The sequence below is a fragment of the Antedon mediterranea genome, chromosome 8 (genome assembly GCF_964355755.1).
Source record: "Antedon mediterranea chromosome 8, ecAntMedi1.1, whole genome shotgun sequence".
In the NCBI taxonomy this organism is placed as follows: Eukaryota; Metazoa; Echinodermata; class Crinoidea; order Comatulida; family Antedonidae; genus Antedon; species Antedon mediterranea.
In genome coordinates this window covers 25,731,529-25,755,818 of record NC_092677.1, presented here as the reverse complement: position 1 = coordinate 25,755,818, position 24,290 = coordinate 25,731,529, and the positions used below count along the sequence as shown (strand labels likewise).

The following is a 24,290-nucleotide window of genomic DNA, read 5'->3' as shown; positions in this document are numbered from 1 at the left end:
ACGTAATCATACAATATATATATTTAATTTAAACGAAAAAGAAAGAAAAACTGACATAACAGAGGGAGTAGGATTATACGTCAGATCAACCACCAATGAGCTAACTTTTTTCATTCTTTGAGGGCGCTTTATTTAAATAGAAAATAAATACCTCGCAACCAATCGACCAATCGCGCACAGTAAAAGTTCCTCAGACCTCAACCACTACGGCAGCTGAAAGGTATCGTTTTGTGCTGGTGAGAAATATTTGTTGCAGGTGGTTTTTTTTTGTCATTAAAGAACGATCGACATAAGCATGGAGACAGGAGGTAGGTTAATTCATGTTTACCTCTTTTGTAAGGGAACATTATCATTTATATTTATGGCATTTATTATGTTGATAAAATAATAAAGAGAACGGAGGTTCAAGATGCGAGAGGAAACTGACTGAGTGAGATGAAATGAGGAGGAATGACTCAACTGCGTGGAATGGAGATAACAAAATGAAAACGCGATGCCAGCCTAGCTAGGCCTAGCTTTCGTGTCTTAAACCAGGGCATGTTTTTGTATTTGAAAATAAATGTATTGATACGTCTAGCCGTCGTATTCGGGAAAAGCGTTTTTTTAAAGTAGCCAAGTAAATGCGAAAATAAGAAAGTGATTTTGCATGTTGTTCTGGTATTCTAGTAATAGGTGGGCTAAGCTAGTTTGGCTAGCTGGCCATCATGTTTGCCTCTCTCTTGATGCAATGCAGCAATAGTGATTGGAATGCCCATAAATAACTTCTGGACAGGGCCGGCCAAGGCTATCCGTTATCCAGGGTATAATTATACAATTTAATGTTCTTTAAAAATGCCCTCCATAAACAAGTACTGTAACTAGAAAAAAGCAAATCATTAGGTATCATCATACCTCTTCACTTTTTTAAACATTATTATTATTATTAATATTAGTATTTTTTAAACGCACTTTGTTGAACTGAACTTGTATGTATTGTATCTCTTTTAATCAGAGGCACAGTCTCAATGAGATGTGCAACAAGTTTACAGTGAAAAATAATACACACACACACACACACACTTTTTTATAATATATTTAAAAAAAAAATTACAAAAAAAATTAGATATAAGAACAAATTACAAAAAAAATGAAGTTTTCTGTTTGGGCTCATGCCTATTAATTGAATGATATATTATACTATTGTTAGTTAGTATTTGAACAATATAATTTGTTTGTTATTTACAGTGTCATTAATTGTTTATTTAAATACATAAAGCTGCTTTGTTTTCTTCATGGGAAAAAAGCTTACAGGAATTGTTTAATCTTGCATGACTGATAATAATGGCATTTGTGGTTATAACTGAATTTAATTTTACCATGGATCTATAAATTAATTTATAGGTCCATGATTTTACTTTAATAATAATTAATAATATTATTATTATTCGGCAAAAGTTCTTAAAAAGTACGATTTACATTTCATCTCGCAGGAGTGAGTAATAGGCATGAGCCCAAACAGAAAATTATTTATAATAAAATTAGTTTTTATTGATTTTATATAAAATTAATGTGATTTAAAAAGTGTTTGAATGTAAACAATTTATACCATAGTGTAATGATATAAATATGATAAAGATGAAAAAATGATTATAAAGAAAAGTTATAATGCATATATGGTTACTCAAACTTTGGCCAAAAATGTGATAAAAAAAAAATATTTAAAACCATAAATTAAAAAAAAAAGTCAATGAGATTGTCTGTAAGTCAATGGGTTTTTGGAATAATTTGAAAAAAACTCTTTATCTGTTTATTTTATCTTTATTTTTAAAGCAAATTACTTTATTGAATGAAACTACAAAATTGCCTAGTTTAAATTTTTAAACATATTTTATGCCAACTAAGTCACAAGATAAACAAAAACATTGTCCCTGTATTCATAAGTAAACAAGTTAAAGATAACATTAGGAAAGTCGAAAAGAAACCAACTATTATAAGTCAACAATGTGTTGTGTATAAATTTAAATGTAACTTGTGCGATGCACGTTATGTTGGATATACATGCCGACACCTCTACCAACGCATTGTTGAACATAGTAGATGCTTAATAGGACAGTATTTAAAGGATCATAACGTGATTGTTAATCCAAGTAAAATTAATTCATGTTTTAGTATACTTAGGAAATGCAAAAACAAATTTGACTGTCTTATCTATGAAATGTTGTATATCAGACAATTAAAACCTAGTCTGAATAAACAAAGTGACTCTGTAAAAGCTAAGCTTTTCATTTGACAGGATGTTAGACAATAGGACTTTTGTTATTTAAACTTTGACACTTGGCTTGTGCTATTTAATTAGTTGTTTTAAAATTTATTCATTGGACTTGATAATAACCCCATGATGGAGTCGAAACGTCGTTCTTTTTTAAGCGTTATTTTTATATTATGTATTTACAATAAACCTACCCTCATTCATATTTTTGTTAGTTTGGGCGAAATATACCTTATTCAATTATTGTACATTTAATCACCAAAAACCTAATCTAGGCCTTATGATTAAAAATGTCAAGATGATTTACTTTATAAGTGAGAATTTGGATCTTAATAAAAAATTTATACACGGTTATTATACATTGCAGGGGGATACAGTAAAATGGCATCTCGTTTAGAAAGTCTTCAAAATAAGACCGTTGTTGGCTGTTACAATAGGGCTGGATATGGGCCTATGAAAACAGAGGGAGGAATGTCAGCACATAGAAGGGCAATAGCAGACCTTGAAACCAGCATCAACCAGTTGAAGTTAACAAGTGATTATGAAGTTGTACAAAGAATAAGTCAACTTCTCTGTCAACATGGTCATGATTTAGAAACTCATGATAAAGGTAAATTAATGGCCGCTTTTTGTTCACATATTATGTGGAAATTCTCCGGCCTACTTAAATAAAAAAGCTTCTTAAACAAGAAACTACCACTACGACAATTTGGGACTTATGTTTTGTAGGAAATCTTTTATTTAATTAAATATATTTTGCAAAAATAATATTTGTTTTGTAAAGCTCTGTCTACACTATCAAACTTAATGTGACCAAAAAAAATGTGATATGCCCATATATGGACATAATGATGTCATATCACTACTTACCAGTACCATATTTGGGAATATCACTGTCATATTTGGGCACATCACACGATTTTTGTCAAACTAGTTTGATAGTGTAGGCAGAGCTTTCCTTTTTATGAATATTTTTTGCAAAAATAATGTTTGTATTGTTAGTTTAAGCTGGTAAAAAAAGTGCATATTTTTCTGTTAAACTGTGTGCAAAAAAATAATAAAATCCTGCGACCTAATCTTCTGTGTGTTTGGCTTACTGTATGCAAGGCATGAACAAAAGTGCTTTATACAAATAGAATAGATAATATATTTTGAGATATATATATATATATATATTCGTTCTACAGATAAATTGAGTGAGTTGTTCAAAGCATTAAAATGCATAGCAGGGAGTACACGTGTGGATGTACAGTCCAGGCTACAGCTTCTTAAATTGTTTAAAAAACGGGCAAACGGATGGGAAATGGATAAAGATATAGGAAGAACTGATGTTGTTAAAGAAAAGATTACTGCATCATCATCTAGCACGATTAGTCCGCCTGCAACCCAGGAGGTAAGGCTAAACCCTACATTTGCTTATTTAAAGACACCTTCCCTACGTTTTTTAGATCTATTTTAAGATCAAAAACTTTATTTAATGTAAAAATAATACTATATGGCGCTATTGAGATAACTTTTTTCGTCTTTAAATGGTTTTAAATGTAATTAATTGGCCATACAGATATCATGGATGCAATGTTGGGCAGATACAGGCAGTATGACCAACTAAAGCTCCATCTACACTATCAAACTTGTTTGAAAAAAAAGTGTGATGTGCCCAAATATGGTAGTGATATGCCCAAACATAGTAGTGATATGACATCATCATGTCCATATATGGGCACATCACATTTGTTTGTAACATAGAGTTTGATAGTGTAGGCAGAGCTTTAAACTTCTCATCTAAGTACAAAGTGATTACCACCATGTAGTCACATTTAGTGTTTTAGCATTTACTACAGTACATCACCTTCTTTGGGACACATAAAGGGGACACTTTCCTATGAAAAAGAATGAGGGACAATATCACTACAGCCCCTATTCAGTGGACACCTCTATTAAGTGGACACTGTGCTGGGTCCTGAACGTGGCCACTTAAAACATATGTTCTACTTTTGAATGATATCTTTATTTATTACCTGAAAATTAGTTAACAAACAAGGACACTTGAATTTGATACGGAGTGGAGTTGTGGCTTGGTGGTTATGATGATTGACTACCAATCCAAGGGTCCTGGGTTCAAGTCCTGTCATATGTCAAGATTTTTGACAAATTACAACTCCACTCCCAAAGACTGTTTATGTAGAGCATCTTTTGTATATGTTTGTCTTGTGAACAGGATTTCCTTGACAATTTGCCTAATATAGATAAGATAAGATGCATTCCCGATTTGAAGCTGACAGTATTACAACTTTTTTTCACAGGGTAGAACTACTCGAAGGCCAACTACTCATACTACTACTCAAAGGCCAACTACTCATACTACTACTCAAAGCCTAACTACTGGTCAAATCCCTACTACTACTCAAAGGCCAACTACTGCTCAAAGCCCAACTACAACTACTACTCAAAGCCTAACTACTGCTACCACTCCCACTTCTAACTTCTCAATTGTGACAGAGATATTGACAAAACAACAGGCTCAAAAGTGTAAGTTATCCACTACATTTTGTCTATTCAGAATAGAGCAGCATTGCTTGTAGAACGCAAGCTTTGTCTACACTATCAAACTTTATGTGACAAATAAATGTGATGTGCCCATATATGGACATGATGATGTTATAGCACTACTATATTTGGACATATCACTACTATATTTGGGCACATCACATTTTGTAACACAAAAATAGTGTGGACAGAGCTTAACACACTGGTTTTATTAAATGATTGGGAGACCCGATTACTACTATATTTGGGCATATCACTACCATTTTTGAGCATGATGAAAGTAACCATCAGTATTTATTTATCAATAAATGGTATTTTTAATTATATTTGCAGTAATTTCAAAGGGAAAGTTGGCACTCCAGAATGTGTGCACGACATGTAAAGTAGAGGTATCATTTGAACAAGGTGAGCTTTTAGGTTATCACTGTTTATAACATTTTAAAAGTAAACAGGTTAATGACACAATTTTGCATTGAAAAAAAGTGTAATATGGCACTGGCAGATATTTATAAATATGTGTCATTGTTATTAGAGAAATGACTCAACTTCTGGTATAATCATGGTCTTTGTGGACCTACTTCTGTGTTAGTGTTACCATGGAAAAAAAGTAATATGCGAAAAAGGGATTTATGAATTATTACTATGCTAGCATGATTTTTATTAAATTAAAAAAATAATTTTTAAATTAATGTAAAGCTCCGTCTACACTATCAAACTATTTTGACAAAAAAAATTGTGATGTGCCCAAATATGGTAGTAATATGACATCATTATGTCCAAAGTTTGATAGTGTAGACAAGGCTCTAGAACGGCTCAACTTCTCATAATCTTTTCATATTCTTTGTGGCCTAATTCTGTTACCATGAAAAGAAAGTAATATGTGCAAAGGTTATTTATGAATTATTACTATGCTATCGTACTTTAGTCAATTCAAAATAATTCAAACTAAACTAAACTAGTTTGACAAAAAAAGTGTTTAAATGTGCCTAAATATATGGTAGTGCTATACTATGGTAGTGATATGACATCATCGTGTCCATATAATTTATGGGCACATCACATGTTTTTGTGACATAAAGTTTGACAGTATAGACAGAGCTTTAGAGAACTGCCTTAACTTCTCATAATATTTTCATATTCTTTGTGGACATACTTCTGAAAAATAACTATTTTTTGACAGACAAGAAATCCAGCAACATAAGAGTTGTGCTTAGTGGGCATACTGTAAATATCGAACAAGCTAGAAAAAAGCTGCATTTGCTGATAGATGAAGATAAAAATGTAAGTTAAAGATTTAAACAGTTATTTACACAGCTGCTGTACATATAGCCAGTGTGAAATTGGAGCTTAAAATAGATTGAAGCAACATCAGTGACGTGCAAGTCTTGGTTACTATTGATAGACTGTATGTATAAGCCACTGCCAATATTAATTCTAATGTACCTTGTTATTGTCGCCATGTATTTAAATTTTTATTAAAGAGGGCCCCTGAATATCAGTGAACCAACTGGGCTAAACTGGAAGGGACCCTCTTTAAGGTCTTTCACACTACCTGTTCCGGCGCCAGCAAATTCAATTGAACGTCAAGGTTTCATTTTCATGCGGCTACATGCATATTCTTTAGCGCATAGTCATGTGGAGCGTCGTGAAAATAAAACAATGATGTTCGATCTGCTGAACTAGAACAGTGCTGGAACAAGTGTGAAAGATCCTTTAAAGGTGGTTGGAAAAAAAAACGTTAAATGTGGTTTGGTGTTCTGACGCACTGTAACTTTTTTAAATGATCTGTATTAGCCACAAACTACCTGGAAATTAGGCAAATCGGACAATTTTGTTTAATTTATTGTCAATTAATATATATAAACAATGAAGTATATAACTTGACTAGTGTATCTTTATTTTTTCTTTGAACAATATATACTACAGCATAATGGCCTTATTTACATTTAACTATACTTTTTATGTACTGTAGCGCCATAAGTAGGGCTGATTTTTAAAAATATTGCTGCTCAGTTATGACACGCCATGTATGCCAAAATGTTTTTCTTTTTAGAAAAATTAATGTAATCTAAAACCTAGCATTTAACGCAAGAGTTTTACAAAACTTGATTCTATTTAGTAATTATTTTTTAGCAAAGTATCCAATCAAAATTATGTTAAAATAAAATGTCATTTTGAAAACTAACTTAAGATAATTCATTGACTTCTATTATAACAAAGTTAAGACATGTACTACTTTAAAAAAATCTTTCTGATCAAATTAAAAACAGCAGTTTAGGATTCACCTACTCTTTGTCTTTTTAGTTAGTTTGTTTCTAGTGTCTAGCAGCATAGAGTTGAAAAAAGACTCTATTGACCATGTTCAAACTTGTTCTGTGAATGGGTTTCATAGGAGGATTCAAGGCATATTCCCCCCCCCCCCCTAAATATGGCAAATTGTAACATGCAAGAGATAGGATCACTAATTTCAGTTCAGCACCTAAAATTTGCTATGTTTAGGCCCTGTTTCCCCTCCCCCTATTTCACAATTCTGGATCTGCCAATGGGTTTAATTTTTATCTACCTTTTATTCTATATCCCAGTATATTCTTAATATATTTCTTGGTAATTTTTATTTTCAAATTTTCTGACGCGATGAATCACTCCGATGTAACAGGCGGTTGTGAAATTTCCGAAACAGCAATTATTTGATTTTCAGCCTGGAAGATAATTTCGTGAATCTTAAAGCGTACGAATGATTTGACGCTCTGCGGGAGTTTCTTACACGAACAAGCCATGCTGCGAAAAAACAGATCATCTTCATCGAGATCGGACAGTTCTTCTTTGTTTGCGTTTGTTTCCTTTAAATCGCTTGCGTCTTCTTGTAACGAAACTTTAGGGTATTTTTTTATCTTTTTTTCTGGTTGTTGCAACAAATCGTCATTCATTATTTGCGCTGTGTCGCCATCTCCACCATTTTCCAGTAAAGTAGTAGTGCTTACTCTTTTTTTACCTCTAAAAAAAAAAAAGTATGGTTAAGAATTTAAGAGTTTCATGTTATAAAAACCCACGCAAAAAGCTCTGTCTACACTATCAAACTTTATGTTACAAACAAATGTGATGTGCCCATATATGGACATGATGATGTCATATCACTACCCTATTTGACCATATCTCTACCATATTTGGGCATATCTCTACCATATTTGGGTACATCAAACTTTATTGATAGTGTACTGTACTGTATCATAGAGAAATTCTGTAATAGCGTTCTGTAATATGTTCTGCATTGTGTTCAAGATAGGCTTGCATTATTCAAACTATACAGTAGTACAGTACCAAGAATTGGTTAAACATAACAAGAATTTAACCAAAAAATTCATTGCTGGCACTAACAACATAATTGTATAAATAAGTATGCATTGTTTAAAAAAACAAAATGTTTCGATTTATATTGGTATGTTTCATAATATTTCTAAATTATTAATTAAATGAAAAATCAAGACTCGGGTTAATATTTCAACATATTTATTAACACTACAGACTGTTTAATGAGAGAGAGAGAGATAAAAATACCTCCTCAATCTTCAGGTGTTAGGCAGGGAAAAATTTCATTTTAATAATAGTTGTAACTGTTCTAAATTATTAAATTTTATAAATGATATCGAAAGGAAAATTACTGCATTAATGGCTGGATCTCAATGGAGATACAAATAAAATAAGCAAAAAGCTAAATCAGAATGATAAAGTAAAACCGTCAAAAAAATAGTAGAGAATTTAAGCTACTATAATATTTCGATCCAAATTAAATTATTTAAAGCTTTCGGGCAACACTAGCTGCTCTTCAGTGCAAGTGAGAGGACTAAATTACAGGTACAGTTACATCCTCTGCCCTGTTGCCATCACTATGCTGTTATCTCCTAGTTCACTCTTTACTTTCACAGTAATTAGTAATACATCTACAGTAACAGTATGTAACCTTTACTTATTTGCTGTTAACAGTATGTAACCTTTACTTACTTGCTATTAACAGTATGTAACCTTTACTTACTTGCTGTTAACAGTATGTAACCTTTACTTACTTGCTGTTAACAGTATGTAACCTTTACTTACTTGCTGTTAACAGTATGTAACCTTTACTTACTTGCTGTTAACAGTGTGTAACCTTTACTTACTTGCTGTTAACAGTGTGTAACCTTTACTTACTTGCTGTTAACAGTATGTAACCTTTACTTACTTGCTGTTAACAGTATGTAACCTTTACTTACTTGCTGTTAACAGTATGTAACCTTTACTTACTTGCTGTTAACAGTATTATGTAACCTTTACTTACTTGCTGTTAACAGTGTGTAACCTTTACTTACTTGCTGTTAACAGTGTGTAACCTTTACTTACTTGCTGTTAACAGTATGTAACCTTTACTTACTTGCTGTTAACAATATGTAACCTTTACTTACTTGCTGTTAGTAGAGGTCAACAGACAAGGCAACAAGAAATCCAGTAATCTGGCATGTCTGTAAGGTTTGTACACTTTATTTGGATTCTTCGGCGACGAAAGTCTTCGTCTTGACTTCACAAATGAATCCCGTATATCCTTCCAGCGCTTGGACGCATCAATTCCTGTAAATCAAAATGTTAACCTCAAGTCAAAGTTGGTAAAATAAGATGTACTGAAGGAATAAATAAAAATGAAGTATTGATAAAGTTGAATAAACAGATGATTCAGATTTCTATTTATCTTTTTGTGTTTAGGTAGATGGAGTTATGTTTTAAAAGCTCTGTCTACACTATCAAAAAGTGTGATGAACCCAAATATGGTAGCGATATGACATCATCATGTCCATATATGGGCACATCACATTTTTTTTGTCGCATAAAGTTTGATTGATAGAGCTTTAAGCTTGGTTCCCACTTGGATGCAACGCAAGTAAGCAGAAGCTGACCAATCACATGCGATAGTTTGGATGATCCATCGCGTCGTGATTGGTCAAATTACTTGTGTCCAAATGGGAACCAAACTTTACAAAGCAGTTAACCAGATCTGCATAAGATAATGGTTTATTTAATGGATGAGTGTTTTGCTAAAATATTTAAATGATACCGATATCTACCAATAATTATAAGCACTTTGATAATTATATAGTCATTTTTGTAGTAGGATACAAATCCCTTCAAACCTGTTGTTTGTAGACTGTGGCCAAGTAATTCCCAAATTTCTTGTTTTCTTTCAACGTTCTTGTGTTGAGGATGTGTTCTGTCGTATAGTTCTGGATATTTTTGCACCTCCATGATCAACAATTCGGCCATTTTTTGGTTTTATTCGGTCATGTATTTCACCGAACCTACAGACAAATAAACAAGGAGAATGGACTACCACTACCACACCTGGTTCTTCATTCAAATTTATTTAAATAATATATATTTATAGTTTTTATAATTTTGTAGGGTATTTTATTGCTTGAAAATATACTGTAATTTTTTATTTACTGTAATTTATATTGTGTGTGTGTTATGCGCGATTTGAACGATTTGCGCAATTTGAAATTGCGCAAAAAAATCCTTGCGCAATTTGAAATTGCGCAAAGAATTCTTGCGCAATTTTAAATTGCGCAAGGATTTTTTTGCGCAATTTCAAATTGCGCAATCAACTTGCGCAATTTCAAATTGCGCAAGAAAATCTTTGCGCAATTTTAAATTGCGCTGCACAATTTGTAAATTGCGCAAGATAGTTCTTGCGCAATATGACACCTTTGCGCAATTTGAAAACGAACTGTAAATTTTCCCATACATGGCTAGGCTAGGCCTAGGCAGAGGAGTTTAAAATTTAGTATTTTATTATATAAATAAGACCATTTCAATGAAGATAATGTTTAATACTCACTTTTTAAGTTTTTAATATTAGTTTAAGCTAGGCCATGTAACCTAGTCAGTATCAGTAGTCCAGACCCTAGCTAGGCTAGAGTAGTATAGCCGGCCGCCCGCGCCGCGCCCGCCTGGTGGAACACCACCGCTTCGTTTTCCTTCGTCGGTTCTTCGACGGTATGCTAACTTATAACAATATTTGCACTACTAAAAATAAGGAAATGCGATATTTATCTTTAATTTTGAATCATTCTTAGAAATTACTATAAAAATATGGGTGTGCATGATTTCACAATCTGTCGAAAAACCTTGCGCAATTTGCAGATTACTTGCGCAATTTAATACGTTGCTTGCGCAATTTGAAACACATGTTTCAATTCAAATTGCGCAAGGATTTTTTTTGCGCAATTTCAAATTGCGCAAATCGTTCAAATCGCGCATAACATGTGTATTGTAAGTAGTAGATAGTTGAATAAACAAAAAAATCTTTGATGATTATCTTTGAAATATATTTTTTAAATATAAATTAGAATATTTAAAAGTCCAAAATGGTAAAATCAACATCCTTATAAATTATTACAATTATTCAAAGTTCTCCCGTACCGTAGGCCTACCAGATACTACTACTACGGTTGGTAGAATCTCTACCCAACACCGCCATGATGGCATCGCGTACCGTGTGTTGTTTTGATGTACTCCCATCAGTTTGTTTTGGTTGGGCCTAGCACATTTAGCAATGTTGTTCAGTGTTTTGCATTTATGATTTCTACGAACATATTTTCATATTTACATCTTGCAAAGAACATCTCTTTAGTCATCATTGGTCGTAAAAACGTGGTTTTTTACGCCAATAATGCCTTGAAAACTAGCATTTTTGGCGATCGCTGTAAAACCAGGCAGCCGTGTTGTTGCTAGCTAGCTAGCTAGCTGTATCGACGTTGAAAAATGAAAGGTACCCGCCCGACCGAAGCGGTACCGGTCCACGGCTTTCGCTGCTGCATAGTGCGGTGTGACGGCGGGTTGCGCTATTAACTTTTTACCTATTAGTTTACCGCTTTTAGATAATTCCATAAACATAAATTTTCGCACGGTGAAATAAATTATGTTTTAATTATACGTTGTTGAACTTTAAAATAGAAATAAATTGTCAAATCTTACCAAATTTGTACTTTATTTACGTTACATACAATTAAGGCTGCCGCCTACCACCAAAACAAGCTACCGAACGACCACACGGAAACAGTACAACAACCGCAAGAAGAGGGTCGCCGACGTCTGATGATTAAAGGTACCTGGACAAAATTCTTCCTTTAATCGTGTTATACTGTATAAGTACTATTTACTGTATAATATAATTATTGCACCCTTAATTATTTTAAATATTTTTCGTTATTGATTATTTAATTATATAATTTAATTTATATTATTTTTTTATTTATAACATAAATAATAATTGCATGAATAATTACTTTATAAATTACAATCTTTTCTTTGGATATTCAAAATATAAAATTAGTACAACTTTTTTTCAGAGCCTACTGCTGTTCCAAATTTGAGAATAACAAAACATAAGAATGAGTGGGTAAGTACAGTACAATAATAAACAAATTTTAATTAAAAGAAAATAATTTATTATTTTTTAATTATACCTTTTGTTGAAACAAACATTTTTTAATTTAACTATTATTAATTATTGATTTTTATTAATAATTTATTTTTATTAATTATTGATTATTGATTTTTTCATTAAGGATGTTCATCTGGAAAAAGAGACCGTACCAGGCTTTCTGTTCGGACAAAGAAGTCGATGGCAAAGAACGTTGAGTTCAAAGAAAGCCGAAGATACCAACAACAATGACATCACTGATGATGTCATCACAAGGAGTCAACCCAATAAGAGGGATTTTGATACAGCTAACAAGCAGAGTAGCGACGATTCCAGCAACAGAGATATCAAACCACCAGTTAGTGATGAACACTACAAAGATGTCTCCAGTTCAGAAACCAAGCCGACCGGTGGTCCGGTAACAAAATCCGATCATAAGCGTATAGTGTATTCGCGCGATTTCTTATTATCATGTTGGTGCTCGCCGAAAACGCTGACACCACCGGCGGATATGTACACTGTAGAGGATCATGAGATGTTTGTTGTATCTGTGAGTTTTTTTTTATTATTCCATATATTCTCTTGTATAATCCCACCCCCAAGATCAGAAAATTGGGCTGACTTTGGGGGTGGGACTATACCCGGGAAACCCTGGTTCAGAAAAAAAAAATGATTGGTAAGCACTTCTTGCAAAAACTCATCTACTAGAGAGAGAGGCCTACATTCAGACAGTACTGGGACTATACCCAGAGATATGCCTGTTTGTGAAATCAGACATAAAGTAGGGGGTGGGATTAGACCCGAGAGGATATATGGTATTTTATTTTCATAAAATTATTGAATAAACAGTGCAGTAAAATAATTTCTACATCTGTGGCAGGATTTAATCTCATTTATGTCCCAACACATCTTCACTCTGAAATGGACCCTCTTGTTTATTACATTCCAAAAACACACCAGTAAAATCTTACCCTAAGGGGGGTTTTTTTGAACCAGCTTCAACTTTTAATCCTTTTTTGTTTTATTATTCGTTAATAGATGCGATGGGAACCAAGCCCAAGGAGTATATTAAAAGCTGACCACTGGAATGAAGCTGGTATTACCTTTAAAAACATATGGGGTACGTACATCAAACGAGAGGAAAGCTTGACGGAAGAAGTGTAGCAACAGGTACAGAAAGACATCGCAAATAGTATGTTACAGATTGCAGAGACTAAAACAAAATCTGGATTTCTTAAAGTTAAAGCTAAAGAAACTTATTTCTTTTCAACTTTATTTTCAAACAACAAAATACAAACTACAGAGCATGTGACTGATTGTTGTATGTAAGATACTGTAAAATAAAAGCCAAACGCTCTTTTGTAGAAATGTCTTTAGAACTTTCTTCTTTTTCCTCTCTTCTTTGACAGAATTCTTCGTAGCTAAAAAGAAAGTATGATAATATGTAAATTATAGTGAAACTTTTATACGGGAAAGCTACGCACACAGCATGAGTAAATAACCATATTTATGTATGTACATAATATTTCAAAACTTACCCGACTTGGCATTTTCTTTCTGAAAAAAAATTTTTTTTTTTATTAGTTGATATCTGAGCAGACAGGCCCTCGTCTGTTTGGTTTACAACAGTTTAGCAGACAGGACAGGCCCTCGTCTGTTTGGTTTATAACACTCAGTTTAGCAGACAGGCCCTCGTCTGTTTGGTTTGTAACACTCAGTTTAGCAGACAGACCCTCGTCTGTTTGGTTTGTAACTACAGTTTAGCAGAGAGGCCCTCATGTGTTTGGTGGTTACTATCATGTTTTTGACTTACTTTCTTATACAGGGTACAGAATCTAAACTTACTTCTTTTTGCTTTGAAATCTGTCAAGGTCATCATTAAGATCTTGAGACAATGCAGATATGTCACCAAAGTTTGTGATTCCATCCAGACTAGACATTGTAGCCATTCTTTTCTGGGCATGCTGAAGTAAATAAAAAAATAATTAGTGGATATCCTCCGATACATCTTCACCAGTAAAGCCATACGTTCAATAAGTCCATATGGGCACATCACATTTTTTTATCATAAAGTTTGATAGTGTAGACAAGGCCTAATAGGGAGGTTTCGCAACCTTACGAAAACGACATCACACATTTGTGAAACTTTTGAGCTGATCCCCATTTCATATTCGTGTTGACAAATATGATCAGTCATATTCGTAACTACAAAACGAGTATAGTTTTTGATCTATTTTGCACATTTTGCATTTGAATCAGGAACTATTCATGATTATAATATAATTATAGATTTATTGAAAGTAATTTACTAAAAGAAATTTACTAAAATGCCAGGTAAATTTTGTAAATAACAGTTGTTAAAGTCCTCACTCGCTTTGATGTTACACTAGGCCTAGGCAGCCAAGAAACATGTACATGTGCTTCGCTTTGATGTTACGCTAGGCCTAGGCAGCCAAGAAACATGTACATGCGCTTCGCTCAAATTTACCGCAGTCATATTTTGGACGGCCTCAATATTTCTTGCCAGATTTTTACTGGCTTACGAAAACGAACACGTGTGATGTATCCGTTTTCGTTATCGTATTCGTAGCGTTGCGAAACCTCCCTATTATTACTCACAAAAACAAACATATGAATAATTAATTTTTTTATATGTATGCTACTTTAATATATTTATTACTTTCGCTAACATTTTATTAAAAGCAAAATAATATCATTTTTCCCAGACATACTTTTTCCTTTTTAGTCACTGGTAACCTCTTGAAATATTCTTCCTCATATCTGGAATAGAAGTGTAGCAAATAAATATCAGACCAATCTAGGGAGTCACCAGACATGTTAATTACATAACGTTAATCTACCTAACTACTGAAAAAAAGTCTGTATGGTTTTTTATAGCAGAATTTTTCCAAATTTTGTATTTGACCATTTTAAAGGGGGGTTCCGGGTTTAAAATGAATAGTAAAAAATGTAAAATATATTTGTTTGTCTCTTGAATGGTAAAAGTTTCAATGTATATAAGTGCCTAGTGAAGCAGAACGAAGGCTGTGAAATGAGGCCAGATTGCAAGTGCAGCTACGGCAAAATCACACTGTGGTTACAGAATAGGAAATTCGTGAAATGGTCAATCTTCCGACGACTCGTTATCATTAACCATATCAATTACTTTTGTAAAATTATACTTATCTGATGTAATTTTAGTCGGTCTTCCCATTTATAAAGTCAATTTTCTATGAAAATCAATCAAAACAGTGAAAAATTAGATAAGTTTGCACTTTACGTTTGCCGATTTTCGCACTGACTTAGGGAAAGCCTTCAAAATCAATGAAGCGTAACGTATACATTCCTGCTGAGCGAGGAGAGCGCGACGACGATACATGTGCTCTCTCTGCCCCACGCCTGGCATCGTCACGTGATAAGCAGATACAGTATACAATACCAAACTGGTCGGGTCGAGTATACCCCGTCTATAATCACAACATGAACGATGTACAGTATTTGATTGAAGGTTGACTCGACCTACCAGAATGGTATAGATAATATAGCTCGAATTAGAGAGTTGGAATATTTGTAAACATAAGTACAGTATTGCTAATTTTAACAAGTGTAGCTTATAGTAAAAGGCCTGGTAGTATCAATTCGCATAGGGTCAACTACACTAGCTAGCTCAATTTTTAACTGGGCCGGATCGGCTAGGTCTCCTTCCTACTACCAGTCTACTTGCTTGATGCAGTATCCGCTTTTTTGGAGAGTAAACTAGGCCTATTTTAGGCCTACTTATTAGACGATCGGGACACCATACGTGCGGACGGCGATCGGACCTTGTTTTGCCTCAATATTTACAGCCGATTTTTGTAGAACGTTTTAGGTTTAGATTGTTTAGGAGTTTGGTTGATAGGATGGGTTTGGAATCCACTGAGTTTTGTTATTTATGGGCCAATCGTTTAGTAATAGGCTAGCTAGGCCCATGAATGATGGCCCCAATGTTTTAACGTAGCCATCGTGGCATGGAATCCCTAGTTAGAAATGGCTCTCACCCATGAATAAAATGATTTAGGCTAGGCCTTCATTCATTCATTCATTCTTTATTTAGCCTTTAAAATCGAAATACATTTAAAACAAGGTAACAAAAACAAGACAGGTGAAAATCTAAGGAGGCAAGGATAAGCAAAAGCAATTAAAATCGCTGCTCGCAGGCTTGCTTATCCAGGCCTAGCCTAGTACGTGAAGCCGATATACGATCTGTACTATTCGAGGTATAAAAATATTATAATTTATGACTCCGTAATCTGTACTAAATTTTGTATTTCATTAAATGTCAAATAAATATATGCTACTACTGTTATTATTACACTTTAGGCCTAGCTTAGAAAATCTACAAAAAATGTATTTCACAATGATCGGGTGGTCGTCGTTTGACAGGGGAGAGAGAACACAATTACAACACGTACAAGCTTGACGTCGCGAGTTTGGAATCCATTGATGACGTGATTTTGTGAATATCTCATGAATATTAATGAGCTTCCCTAAGCTGCTGAAAAACAGACTTTCCATGAATTTACCCTAAAATGTATATGAAATTTAATTTTTTTAATTTCTCGTTATTACTTCTTCATTCTGACATGTCTATATTGTTATAATATTTTTTATTTAATAAATAAACGATATTTAAAAGCAATTTTAAACCCAGAATCCCCCTTTAAAGGGGAAATTTATTTTTCGTCATGATGTATGTTACAAATATTTTATTTATGTACAATTAACCAAATATTATATTTAAAATTCATACCTGACCTTTAAGACAATTTACTTCTGACAAGTGTTTTTAATTTACTTACTCTTTCCTTTCTTTTGCAGCCCTTTCTTGCTTTTGTTTATGGAAGTTCACAGTCTCCTGTCAATCAAAATAATTATTATACAAATAATGAATGTTTATATTCAATAGTGTTTACTACTGCATGCCATGTGACCCACAATCGTCCAATCAAATGACAGGAATTTATTTAGGTGTTACATAATATGCAAATGAATGTTTATATCTCAATAGTTCAATAGTGTGTACTATTGCATGCCATGTGACCCACAATCGTCCAATCAAATGACTGGAATTTACTTGGTGTTATAAGAATGCACTATTTGCACTAATGCTAAGACAACTTACTACTATATGGTAAACAGTTCTTTGTTATAAAATGACTTACCCGGATTTCTTCTGGTCCATCATCGTATTCATCTAAAAAATCAAAAGTAGATGAAATTGTTTTAAAATTGCAAGCTAAATGAAACAATCATATTTGTCAATACTCTAGTAGTTGAGTACCTCCGTTCCAGAAGTATGTAAATCTCTGTCTACAAAAAAAGTGTGATGTGCCCAAATATGGTAGTGATATGACATCATCATGTCTATATATAATATATGGGCACATAAAATTTGATAGTGTAGACAGAGGGTTAGCCCTGATGCTATGCAAGTGACCTCTGACCTATCTTTATAGGATTTACCTCTTAAATCTTGGATGATTGTACTACTTAATGCTTTTTTCTTTGCCACCTCCAGCAGTCTTTGTCTTCTGTCAGCAACCGTCTCATCATCAACTACAAAGAGAAACAGGTTATCATTAATTAAAAACATTGTCTGACAAACAATAAATAAATACCAACTAAATACATTAAACTAAAACCACCCTCCCTTTGCTAAATCTGCTACTTGAGGATTTCCGCAATGTATTTACCAACAACATACCATAGTGCATAGCTGCTACCCTTGGTGGCACATATTTCTTTGATTTTGAAGTACCCTCTTCATCACTTTCACTATCTTCCTCGTCTTCAAGCTGTTGAAATTAAAACACAGTTAAAAGACGCAGACAATTGGGGGAATGTACCACGGAACCATTTCATATTCCAACGAACCTAAGCCTATGGCAATTTGTTCATGCAAATCGAAAGTGCCAGCTTATATGCATGCATATATATGTTTACATTTTCAAAATCCCTCTTTAATTTGTAGACAGAGCTTAAAATAACTTTCTAGCCTACCACATACTTTACTAATTAAATTGTTTGGATTTGGTCTAAATCTAGTAGGGTCGTTTTCTGCAACAGTGCCTGTGATAGCTGTCTTGATCAACTTGTCCACTTGATACTGTATCTTGTAGTCGATTGGTCTCATTTTTTCTAAGTTTGTTCGGATTTCTATGAGTCGTTGAATCGCGGCAGTTCCACTGATCTGCTGTCCTTCAGATTTTCTCATTATCACTAAACCTAAATTCATGATGTAACTATTGAAAAAAAGTAAGTTATATTGAAAGTAATAAAATAAATGTTATTTATTATCATCATTTAAATATACAATCAGTACTCCATAGATCATGACTGGTGCGTTACGATCAGTAAAGCGCCACCAACCTACAAATCGGCAACACATCCATGGAATACTTACCTAAGCAGCAGATGATGTTTAACATCTAGAAAACTAACGCCGTTAACAGTTGATACTTCTCCATTTTTTACTCTTTTGAAAATGGATTCCACTTGTGTTTTGACCGCTGACACCTATTAACCAAATTTTTTAAACATTCTATAAATGGGTTAAAGGATTTGATTATTTATTTTATAACAATAAATAGTGTGTATGAAGTGAATTAAATTATGAATAACTGAATCATTTTGATGAGATTTTTAACATTGTTTTTAGCTGGAATGTTTTGAGTATAAAAGTATCATTAAAACAACTTTGACCAGACCTGAGAGCGGATGTATAACTGAATCATTTTGATGAGATTTTTAACATTGTTTTAGCTGGAATGTTTTGGGTATAAATAAAAGTATCATTAAAACAACTTTGACCAGAGACCTGAGAGCGAATGTTTTCAAATAGTGAAATTGTTTGCTGTACGTCAACATTTTCATCCATGATTCAAATCTGAAATATAAAATGGAAATCAAAATGTTATTTTCTAAAACACATTTTTTTAATTATTGACAAACTGAACATTTTTATTATTTAAAATTATAATATAATACTTAATAATATTGAATAATATAATTAATACTTAATAGGCTATACAGAATTTTACTGTTTTAACATAAGTTTAATCGACTGAGGACTAAATAAGCATCAATGCAAATCAATCAAGCGATTATATTTAAAGCATTGCCTATATCAGTGTGTACTCCACATTGTAGGCCTAACACATGGAACATGTCCTACCTAGACTAGGGCTAGCTTTCCCTCCTAGAAGAGTACCCTAACCTAACTAGGCCTAGTCTGGCATGGCCTGCCCTAGGGCCAGGCCTAGCCTAGAAAAGAATTTCTATATATTCTCTACTACCCTATACCATTCCGGGAACCTGGTTGGTTAATGATTTTGAAATATTCGTTTGGAAACATTCTTAGATCGAATCATTAATGGATAATGTATATTTTTACCAGTTTATGACCACTTACTTACCACCGATGTCTTTATTTACACCACGTGGTGTGTCATTGACCTGCTGCTGTGTGACCTTTTATTTCAGTCAGTCGATCATTAGAAAAAAAAAATGGCTCATCATGGTCAGTTGAGTGGACCAGCAGCCCGTAATAAATATCGACATAAATGGTCGATTGAATTCAATACTAAGTAAGTATAAAATGTGATTTTTTTATCAATCATATACGTAGATGTTGTTAGCATTATTATGCTGATTACTATGTGTTTGGCTAGCTAGGAACCGTGTAAAACAGAAGGCTAGAAGGCTACCTAGTAGGCTAGGCCTAGGCCTAAAATAAAAACTATATGAAGGAGGCTAGCTAAGCAGGCTCTACTACTACTAGAGGGAGGCAAAGCCTATCAGAGGGAATGTGAAGCCTACCTTGGTTGAGTGATGATAAGGCCTAGCCAACCTATAATTAATCATTATAAATTTTATATGATCAGTATATTTCTGTTTTGTTCAACCTATCTAGGCCTAGCTACTACAACGATATTTTTTATTATTGATTTGACAAATGAGTAAAATCTTCTATTTTAATTACCGTAATAACTAATTAATACAGTATTAAATAATACAGAATTTTGTTTATAATATAAATGCTGATTTTTATCGATTAGAAATACCATAGTACAGAGTAATTAATATTAAATGAAATATAATTATTTGAACTTTGTGAAGAGAAAAATCTTCTTAATCTAAATACAATTAATAATAATTTAATTGTTTATTTTAATTTAGACATAGTCATGGCAAAGAATTAGATGCCCCCGTCGGTTTTACATCATCCAATCGGAATTTAGAAGTAACGTCACAAGATAGCGACAACAATTCAAGTTTAGTCGACAAGGTAAGTTTTCTTTTCGATGATCAACTATCAAAAAAAAAAAGTCAGTTAATATCAAGCAGTCTGTGACTTTATTATATTAGCACATTCCTTATTGGCTGCAACATGGACACGTGACCTGCATCAATACATCTGCCTGTATCGTGTGATTTGATTAATAATGTTTATTTTTATTAAATATTGTGTTTTTTACAGAAATGTTGGGATATCGCGCTAGCACCATTAAAACAATTGCCAATGAATCTTTTTATCATGTACATGTCTGGTAATTCAATTTCAATATTCCCGATTATGATGGTAGGAATGATGGTATGGAGGCCCATACAGGCCATAATGCAACACAAAAAAAGTAAGTACATTGTTTGGACCCTCTCTCTACACATGGTGACGCTTCTAGAGCTGTGATTACTCTATTATATAACCTCTTTGGTTTAGTATCCAAGGCATATTAACAACAGGACACTGACCTTGCAAAGATCTGTGTATGTACATATTCCCTATATACATAGTACATGTCTGTTAAGGGTCATTGAACTGATCGTGTCGCAGCCACAGATAAACCCTTTGATCTCCAGAGCTCACCATCATGTTGTTAGATTGCCTTGGTATATCATAATTGCTTTTAAAATGTAATAATGGATTTGATAACGGTTTTAATTTGCCTTAATTTGATTTTTTTTTTTCAGCTTTTAAAATGCTGGAAGGAAGCAACCAGGCAATATTCCAGAAGACCGTGTTTCTTTGTTCAAACATGATGGGTGTCATGCTAGCGTTGTACAAATGCTCGTCTATGGGCCTTTTGCCTCTCTATGCTTCTGATTGGTTGTCGTTTCTTGATCCACAAACCGTAAGTCGTTTAGTTTCTTTTGTCAAGTATGAGCAGCGAAAAACTGCGAAATATTTCATATTTTCATGCTAATGCACTTGTCAATTGTATAACCCCCCGGGGGAGGTGCGTCATGGATGTGTCATTTACAAATAATTATTGACACAGAGGTGCGTCAAAAACCTAGATGGTACATCACATCAATGAACAATGGTGTGTCATCAATGTCTATTACTTTACTAACCAGCATATCATGATCAAAATGGATGCGTCATGGTCACCAAAAGGCAACTCACTTTTTTGACGCAGGGGTGCGTCATGGTATTCATAAGATATGGCGCACATCGGATAGATGGTGGGTTATACAATTGACAAGTACATTAAAATAAAGTGTTTAGATCCCTGTGTATTCATTCATTTCTCTACTAAACATGACAACTTTTTATTCTTTTACTTTCAGAGAATGGAGTACTCAGGTGGTGGTGTTGTATTGTGAATTCAGCCACATGTACAGAATTTATCACAGACATTAAACTAACCAGTGCATTACCATCGTCCTAAATAAAGTTACGACACTAACAATATTGATGTAACTAACTTTTCGTCCATTTGTATCAATCAATCGGCATCAATCAACTTCAATTAAGGAAGAAATATGGAAAACAATAAAAACAAGAAACACAAATAAAATTGTTAAATGATATTCGCTTGTTTATTTGGTGTTTATTGTGCTATGGAAAAGTTTAAATATACGTCATTAACAGCAATTTTATTTGCCTCATTTGTAGTAACATGAAGTCTATGTTATCAAAGAGAAGATTTTTGCAGAACCATCACATACTTCATAATGTACAATATATGTTGTCTAATTTATAATAATAATTTAGGCTTACATAAAAATTAAATTTTAAAAAACAGAAAAAAGTATGTTTTTCAAAGTCAGACAGTAAACATATGAAGTTGTAAACATATTTGAATTAAATTATATGGCCTGAATTTTGTAAAAAGGTGCAGTAAATATAAGTGTGGTTATTTTCTTTTTTACCTATTTATTATAAATAGACTGTTTTCCTGAAAAAAATATATAGAAATTATTCCTGTCTCTATGTTTTTTTTTAGTTTTTTCGTAATACTGTAAAAAAAAAAATTATTAGATTAGAAAACCTTCAATAAAAGCTCACAAATAGGAAAGGCGTTTTGTTTTATTATTTTATTTGATTAAAAATTTGAGTCGCCCGATAAGGGACTTGAACCCTTGACCCTCAGATTAAAAGTCTGATGCTCTACCAGCTGAGCTAACCGGGCTCCACACACACGCAGGGGTGAACAAAGGGTCATTTAATTAGCAATAAGTTCTGACTTTTTTTGTTGTTGTGGATTACCTTCCAGTCAAAATTTATCTCCGATCAAGGTGGTATAAAGATAATTAATTTTGTGTAAGATTAAATAATTCTTATACCTCCATGTTCAGCAGAAGAACATTCCAATTTTAAATGTTATTAGAAAAGACATAATTATCTAGAATCTAGCACACATTCCTATCATTTATTCATATTAGAAAAATTAAATTAATTTGATAATTGTATATGAGTGTTTATTTTATAAATCATAAGTTTTTAAATTAATAGAGGATAATTGATACAGTACTCATTATATTACAATAATTTGATAATTTTTCATTATATTACAATAATTTGATGATTTAAAAAATTACGTCGCCCGATAAGGGACTTGAACCCTTGACCCTCAGATTAAAAGTCTGATGCTCTACCAGCTGAGCTAACCGGGCTTCACACTCTCAGGTGTTGAATGGGTCAGCTAATTGGTAATAGTTCATTAATGTATTTGAATAGAGTGTCACACGTGTCTCTTTTTGTCTTTTTTTGGTGATTTTACAAGCCAAAACTGAATGATCAGTAGGGTATAAGCAAATTGTATATAGTAAATTGTTAAAAATATTTTGTATACCTCCATTTTTAAATCTTTCTGGATGTTCCTTTAAAGAAAACAATCGAATTAAATAAACTATTAGGAAAAATAGATTTTACATAATCATAGAACCAATATTCATATTACAGTATCAAAATTCAATAATTGAAAAATTTGATATTTAATTTGATAGGTCTGAAAAATGTATATGAAAACGATGGATTTATAATATAATAATAATAATAATATTTATTCGGTCATCAATGTAAAAATAACCAGGAATGAGAATAGGCATGGAGTAACTCCATGGAATAGGCTAAAGCCCAAACAGATTCTGCACTCACTCCATAAACGATGGATCTAAACAGTAAATTTTTATTTTACACTATTTACTAACAAATAGGATAGCACGATATTGCCATCAATTATTTTCAAATGTATATCAATATTTTTCAAACAATTCAAATTATTTGATGAATAAAAAAAAAATTGAGTCGCCCGATAAGGGACTTGAACCCTTGACCCTCAGATTAAAAGTCTGATGCTCTACCGACTGAGCTAACCGGGCTCCACACGGAAGATGCATATCTTTAAGTGTATTGAGCAATCAATACAAAGAGGGCGCTTTGATCTATATCGATAACATTTTCGATACCACGTGCGAAACAGTTTCTTTTTTATTTGCGGTTTTTGTTTACGCAGACTTTGTTACCAAAATTAATTCACAATGTTTTTAATGTATTATTTAAATGAAACTGGTGATAGAATATATACACTAGAAGTAAGTATAATTTGTTATACTGATTAAGCTATACACACAGTAGATAGAGAAGACAAAATCACAATAATTTAGTAAGTAAACTCTACTACTACGTAAAAAGCTAGGCCTCCTCTCTCTACTTACTAGTAGTATACTAGTACTACTACTACTACTACTACTACTGTCTTTAGGCTAGGTAGGTAGCGTAAC

The 24,290-nt window shown here is 33.1% G+C and overlaps 4 protein-coding genes and 3 non-coding genes across 11 annotated transcripts; 2 read left to right on the top strand and 5 right to left on the bottom strand.

Annotated features, from left to right (window-relative positions):
• The first annotated feature begins 189 nt into the window (after window positions 1-189).
• LOC140056142 (uncharacterized) lies at window positions 190-13,592 on the top strand. Its single transcript, XM_072101413.1, has 10 exons — window positions 190-308; window positions 2,616-2,858; window positions 3,436-3,641; window positions 4,552-4,777; window positions 5,129-5,200; window positions 5,976-6,076; window positions 11,831-11,924; window positions 12,169-12,218; window positions 12,388-12,792; window positions 13,281-13,592. The coding sequence occupies exons 1-10, from the start codon at window positions 296-298 to the stop codon at window positions 13,404-13,406; spliced, it is 1,536 nt and encodes a 511-aa protein (XP_071957514.1). The 5' UTR covers window positions 190-295; the 3' UTR covers window positions 13,407-13,592.
• On the bottom strand, window positions 6,688-11,857 carry LOC140056144 (uncharacterized). 3 transcript variants are annotated; one of them, XM_072101418.1, is made up of 4 exons: window positions 11,795-11,857; window positions 9,952-10,116; window positions 9,232-9,394; window positions 6,688-7,789 (listed from the first exon to the last, which is right to left on the bottom strand). In XM_072101418.1, exons 2-4 carry the CDS (start codon window positions 10,079-10,081, stop codon window positions 7,435-7,437), a joined length of 648 nt encoding a protein of 215 aa, XP_071957519.1. In that variant the 5' UTR covers window positions 10,082-10,116; window positions 11,795-11,857; the 3' UTR covers window positions 6,688-7,434. The 3 variants fall into 3 exon arrangements, with proteins under 3 accessions (XP_071957519.1, XP_071957520.1, XP_071957521.1); XM_072101419.1 differs by lacking the exon at window positions 11,795-11,857 and adding an exon at window positions 11,313-11,582; XM_072101420.1 differs by lacking the exon at window positions 11,795-11,857 and adding an exon at window positions 11,427-11,561.
• LOC140056143 (neuroguidin-like) lies at window positions 13,483-19,738 on the bottom strand. 3 transcript variants are annotated; one of them, XM_072101414.1, is made up of 12 exons: window positions 19,697-19,738; window positions 19,099-19,167; window positions 18,685-18,797; window positions 18,289-18,523; window positions 17,986-18,076; window positions 17,745-17,837; window positions 17,444-17,475; window positions 17,081-17,136; window positions 14,975-15,023; window positions 14,088-14,206; window positions 13,781-13,799; window positions 13,483-13,663 (listed from the first exon to the last, which is right to left on the bottom strand). In XM_072101414.1, exons 2-12 carry the CDS (start codon window positions 19,156-19,158, stop codon window positions 13,616-13,618), a joined length of 915 nt encoding a protein of 304 aa, XP_071957515.1. In that variant the 5' UTR covers window positions 19,159-19,167; window positions 19,697-19,738; the 3' UTR covers window positions 13,483-13,615. The 3 variants fall into 3 exon arrangements, with proteins under 3 accessions (XP_071957515.1, XP_071957516.1, XP_071957517.1); XM_072101415.1 differs by having other exon boundaries at window positions 19,693-19,717; XM_072101416.1 differs by lacking the exon at window positions 19,697-19,738 and adding an exon at window positions 19,675-19,690.
• Window positions 19,739-19,741: 3 nt separating this feature from the next.
• LOC140056146 (ER membrane protein complex subunit 4-like) lies at window positions 19,742-22,559 on the top strand. The gene is made up of 5 exons (XM_072101421.1): window positions 19,742-19,867; window positions 20,460-20,568; window positions 20,761-20,914; window positions 21,252-21,412; window positions 21,852-22,559. Exons 1-5 carry the CDS (start codon window positions 19,788-19,790, stop codon window positions 21,885-21,887), a joined length of 540 nt encoding a protein of 179 aa, XP_071957522.1. The 5' UTR covers window positions 19,742-19,787; the 3' UTR covers window positions 21,888-22,559.
• A 64-nt stretch (window positions 22,560-22,623) lies between these two features.
• Window positions 22,624-22,696, bottom strand: Trnak-uuu (transfer RNA lysine (anticodon UUU)). The gene has a single exon. It is a non-coding gene; the product is annotated as a tRNA-Lys (tRNA).
• Window positions 22,697-23,107: 411 nt separating this feature from the next.
• Window positions 23,108-23,180, bottom strand: Trnak-uuu (transfer RNA lysine (anticodon UUU)). The gene has a single exon. It is a non-coding gene; the product is annotated as a tRNA-Lys (tRNA).
• A 635-nt stretch (window positions 23,181-23,815) lies between these two features.
• Window positions 23,816-23,888, bottom strand: Trnak-uuu (transfer RNA lysine (anticodon UUU)). Its single transcript has one exon. It is a non-coding gene; the product is annotated as a tRNA-Lys (tRNA).
• Window positions 23,889-24,290: the final 402 nt, after the last annotated feature.